General features: G+C 41.0%; 1 protein-coding gene across 3 annotated transcripts in view; it reads right to left on the bottom strand.

The window, feature by feature from the left end:
- Positions 1-12,511, bottom strand: part of LOC308123806 (phosphatidylinositol-binding clathrin assembly protein) — a 101,001-nt gene that overhangs the window by 65,079 nt on the left and 23,411 nt on the right. For all 3 annotated transcript variants that reach the window (XM_080486496.1, XM_080486495.1, XM_080486494.1), the window contains exon 2: positions 3,054-3,196. In XM_080486496.1, the coding sequence (XP_080342622.1) occupies positions 3,054-3,196 (143 nt within the window). The remainder of the gene's footprint in view (positions 1-3,053; positions 3,197-12,511) is intronic.

Below are 12,511 nucleotides of genomic sequence, written 5' to 3' on the forward strand. Positions count from 1 at the left end.
AAATTCTAAGTGATCCTTTCGCACTGCACTGCGCTTTCAATTTGGTGAAATCCACATTTTGCAATGACCATAGCCTTTCATAGGACACTCACTGAAATACTTTTCAATGCAATTACGTTGTTAAAAAGGAATTTGAGACAATAAACTTTTTTTTGGGGGGGGGGGGTCAACTTTCAAAAAGCAGTAGAAATAAACATCTCAGCCAGTATGACTATTAAAAAAAAAAAAAAATCACAAATGTCTGTCATTAATGGGAATTTTAGAAATGTTGTGCAGTCATGTTGCCACTTGCACTTATTTGATTGACATAACCTGGTATTACCAATAAAACGGGTCTAAAATAGAATTAAAACTCTGATTATATTTCCCAATGTGACCAAGTAATTTATGCTGAAGGCACTGGTCATGTGCTTTAGTCGCAATTACCCTGAAGGCCAAAACAAATGCATCGGTGGTATTCTGAGAAGTTTGAAGTGTCGTGATCTAATGAAGTATTTAATAATTCATGAACTTAGGGTGGAATAAATGTGTAAGTTACCAAATCTGGTCAGCTGCCTAATCAAGGCACACAGCATTGGTGAGAAAGACTAAAGTTCTGTGTTTGTTCCAGGGTAAAGCTTCATCCATAGTCTGCTGGGATTGACTTTCACCCCCCTAAAGCAGCATAAAATACAAGAGAACAACTGATGGATATATGGATCTAAATTGCAAAAACGGATTAAATATTACACTCATGAGTGTTTCGACAACAAATCAGTGGTGATAACCCTACTGAGCGAATTTATAAACAACAACCTCGCTCGATTTTTATCTTTGGTCACAAAAGAAATGGTGAACACGGCGATGTCTAATCATCCTACTGCTGCAATCACTGAAAAGTCACTTCAGGTGAGGCATCCACATCAAAAAGGTTCAATCTGATAGTGACAACTCGAAGATAAATCAGCCTCCAGTTCGGGAACACCTCTCCAACACTTCCCGCTGCTCTGCAGTGACCTACTTAGCATGATTTGATTTATCAAAACCGTTGCAGGAACTTCCACAGCCAGCAATCATTTAGGATGGAGTTAGTGGTGTCTCACTTGAATCTTTATTCGGTCTTGGCTCGTGGAAGTCTCTTAATTTTAAAAAGGTATGACTCAACTGCAGCTATAGCAACAACATGACATCTAATTTTAGAGCGTTCCGACTGGTACCCGGCACTGAAGATACAGTTTTATGTGCCGCCGCTGTTTGGGTGTCTGAGTTTAGAGGCTGAGGTACGACAAAAAAATGATCTCACACCCGATTCTTCCTCTTTTCTGAGGAAGTAAAGATTAACACAATAAACAATGAACCAGGAAGAGTTACATAACGTTGGCACAAGGACTAAACAAGGAAGCAAAGCTGCCCCTATATCAACAGAAATTAAAAGGAATGCAGCGTTGGGTGTGTCGGCTTTCAGGCGTGTCACGTGTTTGTGTACAGAAGGAAAATCTGTCACTTTCCTTAGGCGCGGCTACACAATGTATGTCCCATAGGGAAGCTGCGCTTTTAAAAAAAGGCCCGACGTTTTAAGGAGATTTTGCTTGTTCGCAAGGCCTCAGACAGACTTCATAAGCAGCTGAATCGACTGTGGACTGAAATTAAATTTGTCATAAAAGGACAAATTCTGGGGATTCGGTACACTGGTGAGCTTATATTTCTCACAAAATCTGGGCAGAATGAAGAAAAAGGAATGATGAAAGACTTATGTTGAGGGGAATTCTCGCAGGCTTCAAGTGGAGTAAACAACAATAGCAGAAAGCACGTCTCTGTCTCTATTTGAGAGGCGTTCAGGTGCAGTTTGGAGCATTAGTAATCCAGGTTTCCAATAAAAAATAAAATAAATAAATAAGCTTTAAGATGTGGTAGGGTGGAAAGAATGAAAGAATATAAGAGCCTTGTTCGAAGCATGGAAGTATCCAAACAACAGATAATATCAAGCATTTAGTCCACTTTTCATTAATAACATTGACATTATAAAAACTCTTTGTATTGAATTATGGAAACAGAATCCCTCCACTACATGATTAGATGCTCCTTTTGCTTGAAAAAAAAAAAGAAAAAAAAAAGAAAGAAAAGGCCAAAAAGACAGAAGTCACAAAAAAGTAATTGCAAAATGGAATTTCAAAGAAAATAATGATATTATAAATAAAGTATCTCTCAAGAAAGGGTTATTTTGGTGTGAGATACTTGGTCTGCTGTTTCCATAATAATGTTTCACTAGTGTACATCTACAGAACGTATGAAAGGGCATCTGAATATCAAAGTCAACGCTCATGTAAAAATATATTGTGTTCAATCAGTCATGTTATAAAGGGGATGAGGTATGCATTATTAAGAAGCAGCGAACAAGTGGATCAGCATAAACTACAATAGTTTATTTGAAGAACAGAGCTTGCGCTGTTTCTGACTGCTCGGAAATAATAAAAAACGCAAGGTATGAAACTACAAATCCCTTTCCGAGAAGCTGAATGGTCGCATACAGGCTCAGACGTTTTCATGACATGGTTTTTGATCAGACCTTATCGCAATTAATAACGAAAGTTCTTCACAAATACGGCTGCACTGTCTGAATTTTAATTCAAGTTGACTCTCTTTGAATGTCTGAAAATCCATAGAGAGACTGTTATTCTTCCAGCTTCCATCCATGTTTTTATTGAGTTAATTTATTGGATTATTCATTCGCTGCTATCCTTGTCCCCCATCTTGCCTCCAGCTCATCTTGAGCTAATTAATTTATCTGCACTCCACAGCTATTTCAATCATTCACGCCTTGTGTCCAATATAAACCATCCACTGAACTTCCACATGCTGTTTACATCCTGCATGCAGCCGCCGCGTCTCACTGTTGATCCGAATGCTGATACAGACATGAAGGCAAGCCGAGAGTGTGTATGTTTGTATTTATGAATGTGTGAGACGGGCTTGAGTAATATCACATATTGACGCCGTGACTCCCCTGAGGGGCTTTGTGTGTGTGTGTGTGTGTGTGTGTGTGTGTGTGTGTGTGTGTGTACACATATCCTTACCTCGTTGCCATACATCATGAGGTGGTGGGTGGTGATGAGGGCTTTGAAGACCACCACCCAGCTGGAGTTGGCTGTGCGCTCGAACAGCGTGTCAGCCAGCTGGGGAATGTTCACGTTCATCTCGTTGGTGCAGTGGATCAGATCTGGCCCGGAAAGAAACAAAAGGAGAAACAGACAGTTACACAACCTTAAACAGAGAGAGTGGTGATGAGAAAAGGCTTTTAAAGATTTGCCCTGATTGAGAATTACTTTCTTCACACGGAAGAATAAGCAAGGGTGAATGAACACAAATATCAGCCAATAAAAGTGTGAAGGACATGCAGTTTGCAGGACTGTTGTAACGTCTGACTTTTATTCAGTGTCACTTCTCTTTTCCTTGGAGATACGTGAGCAGAAGTTCAGATGTCAATCAATCACCAAACCATAATGTGAAGTTACACAACCGGCACCAAACGTGCTCAAAAGATTAGGTGTTACCATGATATGTAAACTTGTGTTCTGTATGCTAACATATTCATCCTCTATTCCTGCTTTATCAGTGTTGTGGACTAAGGGCGTGTTTACGTTCCCGTTTGGTCTGAACCAGAGTCTTTTCAGAGAAAAAAAACGTATCGTTTGGGCAACGTGAACACACCCACGAACTCTGAACTGGAGCCAACAAGATCTCTGGTCCCCTTGAAAACATGTGTCTCGGTTCCTTTTCAAACAATCTTTATAGCGGGCGGGAGGAGAGGACCGGAAGACAGGACGTGACGTAGTGCGCAATGCATTCTGGGTTGTAAGTCCCCTAAAGCCATCCAACTGTGGACAAAGTACAATGTATCTGTTAAAGGTCACCAATCCCTCACAATCAGTTAAATTGTGGCGTTGCACAATTTGACCAATTTAAAGCCGCCAGTTAAAGCACAAGATAGGCCATATATTAATGTTTGGAAGAGAAGAACTAATTTCAGTATTTCTTCTTTGAAACAACTTTATATGCAGATTCACTTTTTTTTTTAAAGTACTGGACTTTTTTCGACCCGTCCATACAGCTTTCTGCAGTTTTTTTACAAAGACCTGTAATATGATCTGACCAGACACAAACAGCTTGGTCCCAACCTCACTGTTCCCACCACTTTAACAGAGATCGATTTGAACTGATGCGCTTTCAGGTCCCCCAGCTTATTATAAAGATTCAGTGTCTTCACTCCCGGCGTGCAGCACACACAGCGAGCCCCTCAAGCACAAACATCAATATAGACACACAGCTAAATTGATTATTCACACCGAAATTCAGTTTTTTTTGTTCCATTTCTCCGGAGTCATCCACCCCTTTCATTCCTTTGCCTTTATTTCCAACCCGGCTCCCTCCCTCTCTCCCCAACCACCTCTTCTCCCTGTCCTTTGTTCTTCTCCACAGGACATTATGAGCTGCTGGCTCTCACACCTGGTAACTACGGAAACAGCTTCTCATTAGAGTACTGGATGACTGTAGCAGAGAGAGTCCCGTTGGGAGCCTTCATCGTCATAATCAGGTGTGTGCACATACCGACACGAGCAGGTGCGCACATTCATTCAATAAAGCCCATCTTCGCCACTTTTCTTCACTCACTTAACGCATTATGTCCTTTAAGCCTTTACCTACATGTCCAATAACAAAACGGGAGATTTCCACTTCAGTAATACTGTCAATTATTGCTTCAACGTGGCACATGCCCCACTTCTGCCCTACAATACATAATCAGAGGCAGAAAACAAAGACCAACCGGGACAGAAACAAACACGCCGGGGACTGAGACCAACAAAGACCAATCGAAATAGACTATATTTCCAGATTAAAAGAGTTCTGAGACAGGTGGAGAACGATGGAGAGACGTATAGACCGATTGAGGTCTCGACCAAATTATATCAGGCTGACCAAGACCAAATAAGAGTAACCAAGACTGTTCGGGATTAGGATCCACAAAGTTCAACATTGACTGAGATAGACACACAAACGCAGACCAACTGAAGAACACATATCCAGAAATAGAAACGACTCCCAATCACTTCTGGTTTGCTCAGAAATGAACTCCAACTCCTCGTCATTTAAACCAAAATTGTCCTCAAAACCTAACCCACAAAATAAATGATTTATACTTATGGAGACTTCCTTTCAGTTCCCACAAGGGGTCCACATATTGCGAGAGAGAAAACAGATTCACTGAAGTAATAAATGTGGTCCATACCACAAACACATTGTCCTACCTTCCGGGCCATTGCTTTAATCTGCAGCCATTTCCTGCAGTGACTCCAACACTAAGCAATTAACATTTCCCTACTCTTAACCATAGTGTAACTTAAAACTTGGCATGCTTGACTTCATATAAAAAGTATCAATTTCCCCCATGGGGCATTAATTTCTGTCTCCAATGTGACATGAGTCCCTGTGTGTCAGTATGCAATCAGGTGGACATTCCCATCAGTTTAGAACAACCAGAACACACGAAACACACATAATAGGTGAGGTGGGTTGATCATCAATAAAATTTATGTTACACAAGTGGGCATTACATCCATTCAGTGGCAGCAAGTTGTGTGAATGACTACTAATCAAGAACAGTGTTTCATTCTGTACAGAGTGTATCTGAATCTCACATCTCAGGTACTGAAAAGACTCAGCATGCTGATGCTTTTCTGTGGCTGACCATTAGCTTCACCTTTCCTATGCAACCTTTATTTCCCTACCTCCTCCTCTTCCTGCATAGCAGAGCTTTTATGAGTGCGGATTGGAAACAATATCTCAACTGGAATTAAGCTTCAATGGATTAACTATATTGCTGATACAAGTTTCTCTGTTCACTTGCATCTTTTAAGTTGTGCCACTACCCTCTTTCTTCTTTTCTCTCTTTTCCACCTGCTCATCTCACTTTTTTTCCTCCAGCAGAGCTCATGTTTTTTCATTAGGGTCTGGAGACAGAGAGAGCTAAGAGAAGGACTGATTAGGTCTGTGGGGACACACACGCACGAGTGTGTATGCGTGCCAGTGATAATGTAAAGAGGCTACATGTGCCGACTTAATCAGGCAGAGTGGAAAGCATTAGATGCCACTGATCTCTGACCACATAAAAAAGAGGAAAAGGCAAAGCCAGACAAGTGAGACAAACATATGGTACGAGCAAAAGAAGGTGGATGGGGTTAAGTGAGGAAGACAGAGAAAACACTGACAAATGGAGGAGTGGGAGAGATGGGATAAGAGTCCTGCAGAGAGGGTGAAGAGAGAAATATAGAAGGAACTGAGACCAGTGATGAAGAAAGAAGGAAGGGAAGGGAGATCGACAAATGAGAAAAGATAATGAGACATGTGAGACATGAGTGTCTCTTCATCCAGACAATTTGCAGAAATCCACACACAGCTCAACAAGCCTCCTCGCCTCGCTTCATCTCTGCTCGCTTTCCTCGAGTGGTGCACGACAGAAACAAGGCCGGAGATGTAATTTTTCTCTCTCCGTCTTTCTAACACACCCCCAGCAATTACTCCGACCACAAATGGGAAAATACATAAGATCCATGCTAACAATAAAGGGTTGCATTACTCTGACCAGCGACTCAACGTCCTATGAGCAATTACCTGTGTTGCAGCTTCACAACAAGCCTGACAAGGATAATTAGTACCCACATATTACTAGACAATCAGACTGCAGACAACAGAAACACTAAAAACACAACACAGGGTCTAAGGTCTAACTACAAGAGTATCGTAGCCAAATCCCAGGCTCTCAGGGGAATTTGATCATACTGTAGAGCTGCAACTGGACTATTTTGCATAAGTTAGCCCAGTGCTTCTATTGTTTTATGCTATGCCAGGCATAGTAAACAAAATCTCCAATGTGTTTAATACACAATACAACACTGACTAGCATGATGTTTTTAAACAATAATGAGATTGTTTCAAGGCTTTTTGCCCAGATAACAGACGGAAATAACCTTGTCGAGCAGTGGAAGAGCTGTATTCTAAAGCCAATTGTCAAATCATACATTTATCATCATGCTATAAGCCAAGATAGTTACCTGCCACGGCCCAACAGACATAAATATGATCAATTTACTCGTGGCATTCAAAGCGACTAACTGCTGAATGTGGGATGTACTTCTGAGGGCTGGCCTTGAAATTACCATCACTCATGTTCCCACAAAGGCCTGGATAGTTCTACATTTGTGCAGAACTAATAAAAAGAAATACATCTCTTAGGTCTGTTGCAAGCATAAATTTTACTTTAAATTAGAAGTGTTGACTTACTGATTTCAGGTTATTTAGCATTTTAAAGTTAAATTCCACTTTTCATCTTTTTATCACTTTTTGTATCAGTTAAAGTTACTCTTTCAGAAATAAATCTTTAAAATTTACTTCCTATAAAAAATACTACTTCTGCACAGAGAATAAACCAATACAGCAAAACAAGACCATTACCACTCATTTAAAACAAATTTCCAATCCTCATTTGCCCAAATCGTATGTTTAAAAACAAATCAGAATTTGTAGCAAACTGTGTTTATGTTTCACCAACTGACGCCATCTTGGGAAACCTGCTGCAAGGATTTCTGGGATATCAAAGCTGGTGTTGCAGCAGCTCAAGCGAAAATAAACATTTGACTGCTTCAGCCCCAAAAATAGCCAGACTTTCTCAAAGAAAGTCTTCAAGCCAAGAGAATAGTCTGTTGTGAAAGTGATCGTTAATCGTTTTGCCAGTGCAAATCGAGATCTTGCAAGATCGAGTGAACGGGATCTTGTCACACAATGCCTCGGGAATGTTGGGGAGTTTCCGTGAAGCCAAGATAAACCCGGGGGTGTTCCGCGAAATTTAAATGCAGGAAATACGTGTTTGTATGAGTGTAGTGATGAATTTCCTTCAGGAAGGTGTTGACAATGTATTATAGATGTACATCAACAAATAAACCTGGAAACATGTTATGCACATAACGACTGGACCAGTGAATTAATTACACATTTGCTCACCAACAACCACAGTACTTTATTTGACTACTGATTAATGTCTGCTATGAAATCCCGACCAAGTCCAAACCAACAATCAGTAGTGAAAAGGGTTTGTTGATTATGCCTGATGGTAAACATTTCTATTTTTAGACTGGTTTGCACACACTTGGATGAAGCTGAAATACTTCAACTGAGGGAAAGTAGAAAATAGTTTTTCACTATTTTATTACATTGATCAAGGAAATAATTGGTTGCTGCAGTCCTAAATAATCAGCAGATTGAGTAGATGAATCCCAGTTGTGAAAAATTTGAGAGAGAGAGAGAAAGTTCCAGCTTAACGCTGAACGGCAGTGGTTGAAAGACAACTCAATATTTAACAAAAAACGGTGCTTGAGCTACCAGAACCTAAACAGGTAAGATTTTTTTTTTTTATGTTCCTGTGCTGCCTTTGTGAGCTTAGTCGCATTTAGAGTTAGAGATCTTTTCGCTTCTCTTTGTATTAGGATGACTTCTCTATTTTGTTTTCTTCTTTTGCGAGCGCTTTATCATACGATAAATTAGCAGTGCGAGTACTTCGCATCTTAACGTGATCTCATTTCCAACAGTGGCCGCCTCTGTTCCACTCTGGTTTGAGGCCCATTGTTTGTTGGTCAGCTGCTAACTTCCATGGCCTTCGATTGAACCACAACCAACCGGAGACTTCCTGGTACCGAGGGGGGCCGCCATGCGAGCTGGGGGAGCCAGGCTCAGAATTTCATGAGAGGAAGCCTCAAGTTATCAGTATTCTGTGACTCGGTCGTTTCTCTTGTGAGGCTAGTTTGTCAGGAAAGCTTCTTCAGTGCTGAATGTGATCGAGTGCAGAAGAGAAGGCAGGTGGTCACATCAAGCAGGGGGAAAGGGAGGAGGAGGAGGAGGAGAGATCACGTCTGGCCCAGCTGGCTACTTTCTATCTGTGCTCTCGTCTCATCTCTTCATCCACCTTTAAGTCCCCCTCATATCCACCTGCCAAGATGAGACGCACACACAGACTCCCTCTTCTCTGGACAATTTCCTCTCTCTCGTCGTCTCTTCTCAAATGTAGACAAACTATTAAAACATCATCACTAATTACTTGTTTGCGACAGCTTTTTCACTCTACGGTTATCACTCCAAGCCTCTCGCCTCTCTCCCTCGGCTCGCTTCTCTTTAATTTAATCCATTTCAGCCACCCGGGGATCAGCTGCTATGCAATAAGATGACACAATGGTGCCAGAAATGGCTAAAGTAACCCAACAATCCACATGTATTAGCTTCAGTTTCTGCGGCGAAACGAAAGCACAAGTCTTTATTGCCATCGACAAAAACTGTCACAATCTTTGATTATATGCTGGAGCTCGTCTTCACGGGAAGTATATCCAGTCAGTCTTTCATGTTTGTCCTTTGGAAGCTGGATAATGAAGCTGTTTCATCTCAGATTTGAATACTTTGCTGTGTTGCAAAAACACACCATCTCTGTTTTGGAGAAAGTATTAACTGAAGAAAAATGTCTTTTTTTGGATAGTACACATCATGCAACAAAGTGCTCTTGTTCATTAATCTCAGATTTATTAAAAATGCAAAAGCCTGTTCAAACCATCAGCATAGCAAAGACATCGACAGAGACATACTAGGGATGCAAAGGTAAGAAACTAGTTGGTCCAGGTGATGCAGAGTCCAGCATGTTGTGGTTCAGCCAGGTCTCAGAGCAGAAAAACACAGCAGGTCCTCATCTCTTTGAGGAAGTTCAGTCTCAGCTTCAGCAGATGGACCTTGTTGTCTTTGTAGCAGGCGTTGAGTGCACTGCTGTCTTTGTCCACAATGCCGTTTCCACCGTCTTTCATGAGTTCAAATCTCCCAGACGTCATCTTGACGTCTGGTTCCAGTCCCACGTTATGGTTACTTGGAAAACGTAGGTCGTGAGTGCTGTATTTCAGCCTCGGTATGTTGCGCAAACTGATAGTAAAATTACAAAACGGCCAAGAGGTAGGAGCCAAGAGACTGCTGCACCACTGCATGCCACTATGTGAAAATCTTCAGTTTTGTTGTTGAATATGATGATGACAGAGAGAAAAAGGCTTTACAGAAATTTCAACCTTCTGCAAATGTTCCTTAAAACATGTCCCATACCAAAAGGAAACACAAGCAATATGAGCATGCATCTCCCGGGTAAGCACTCTGGTGTAAAGCTTTCCGACAGTCGAGAATGCAAAGGGGTAACGCCAGCTAGGCCTGTCACAATAAATTGTCCCAGAAAATATTGCGATAAATGATAATATTGACATTTTGATACCATTTTTCCACTAATATATTATTAATGGTATACTAATGCCCTTTTAAAGATAAATTAACTTTTATTTCTTAAGAATATTTAAAATAAATTGTAGTTGTATTGTGGAAAAAAAGACATTGTAAATATCCAAAATAAATAATCAAAACAGTTCATAGTTCTAAATTCATAGTTCCAAAAATGAATTAGTTCATAATTCTTTTTTTCCAAGATGTTGCTGCGAGCTTTGGAGTTCTGTGATGCACCTGAACGCATCACCCACGTATCAGCAGCATGAAGCTTGTTAACCCCTAAAAAGCAGAGTTGTCTGCCACGGGTTCAAAGCAAGTTAAAAAAAAACAAACGAAGATGAAGTATTAATCATGGAGACAGAGTCTGAGGTCATGCTGCCGTCTTCTATTTGTTTGTGTCGTGATGCTTGGCATTTTGATGACGTATGCGGCGGTGCGACGCTGATGGCTGCGGTTGCCAGATTGGCTGTTTTCCCCCCCAACATGTTAAGGCCTGTTTGCAGTGTGCCTCAGAAATCTGGCAACTCTCTAAAAAAACATTAAACTGAGAGCGCCGTTCACTAACACCAGAATGAGCACCGCTCACAGTGACGTCTTTGGTAAATGAAAAATTATCGAGCCTGGCAAACTTATCGAGTTCATTTTTAATTATCGTGCAATTAATTGATTTGATTATCACAACAGGCCTAACGCCAGCAAAACAAAAAAACAACGCATACTAAAACCGTGTCCCAAAAACCGACTTTCAGACCGAACTGTGGGCTACCTGAACCATTGGCTACCTGCATCGTTACATGCCTAAGAAAGTCAAACACACACTGTAGTCCCTGGGCGGGAAAGTTATTACCCTGAAAAAACCCATGCACAGGGACAACATGAGGTCCTAAACCCAGATGAGAACTGGTCATGGTCTGGCTGTGAGGTAAGAGTACTATCCACTACACAGTGTGGCCTGCATTTCCATCACTGTTCTGAAGAAGATCCAGATTATTGACTAAACTTCTTGACCTCTTGTCAAATGTGAAATCAGTCTCTCAACCTTAGACACTTTTTCAAACCTTCAGTCTGACATGAAGAGACGTCAGTGGCATGGTTTGCATGCTTGACACAGCTCAATCTCTGCACAGTGAAGTGCCTTCGGAGACCTGACAGAAGGTCAGGTTCACATAGTTGGAATTCCTAAAAGTGGGCTTTGTGGAGAATATATGTGGATAAATTTACAGAGGAGAGCTGGACCGTTTATCTGAGATTCTTCTAAAGTAAAGGCAGCTTGTCCATAAAGGCCTGAGGAAAATGTTTTGAAGAGAGACACGGCTGCTGATCTAATCAATTAAAGCATCTATCCAACCAGACTTCTGATAAGATGTCCATGAAAACTCATGTCCTTCATTCAAGTTCTTCTTTGTCAAACTAAGTGATCAAACATCCATTCAATGACTTCAGTAAAGATGCAGCACGATGAAGGCCTGTGTGAAGATGATATGAAGTCCCAGGATGACCCAGTCTGTATGTCAAGGATCAGTAAGTGACAGGAAAGCTTTGTTTACAGCAACCTCCAGACCCCTCGACTTTAAACCCGAGTCCAGCAGTAGGCTGCATTACATCATGATATATGATCTATTACAACCAGGAGCTATTGTGTGTGAAGTGTCAGCACATCATTATGCTTCTCAAACATTCACATAACTTGAGTAAAGATAATGATTGTCCTTGTTCTTTTCAACAGAATAAAGCTCATGCAAAACAGCTATAAATAACATACAGTGGAGGCTATGTCAGTAAAGACTGACATTTGACTTTACAAGTCAAGTTGCAAGTCATTTAAACAACACTGCCTGCTCTTTGAAGAGTTCCATTAGATGAAGTTCTTTCACTGAAGTCATAAAATGTCCTCTTCTGGTGTTTGTCACAGAAGGCCACAGAGTCACAATATGACAAAGCACCACCTCCGTTTCCAGTAAGGATTCAGTGTAGTGACTCAAGAATGACACCAGTGAACGAATCTTACATACCACATACAAACATGAATGCATGCTATACATCTTTGATGCCAGTGTTATCCATGGAGGGGTCATGGAGATTTGGAAGCACATAAGGACTTGAACATTAGTCATCCCAATGAAGGACAAATATTTCAAACTGCTCAACGATTCTTCTTTAGTCAGTTGTCAGAGGAGTTGAGAAT

This window comes from Lipophrys pholis (genome assembly GCF_963383615.2).
Source record: "Lipophrys pholis genome assembly, chromosome: 18".
In the NCBI taxonomy this organism is placed as follows: Eukaryota; Metazoa; Chordata; class Actinopteri; order Blenniiformes; family Blenniidae; genus Lipophrys; species Lipophrys pholis.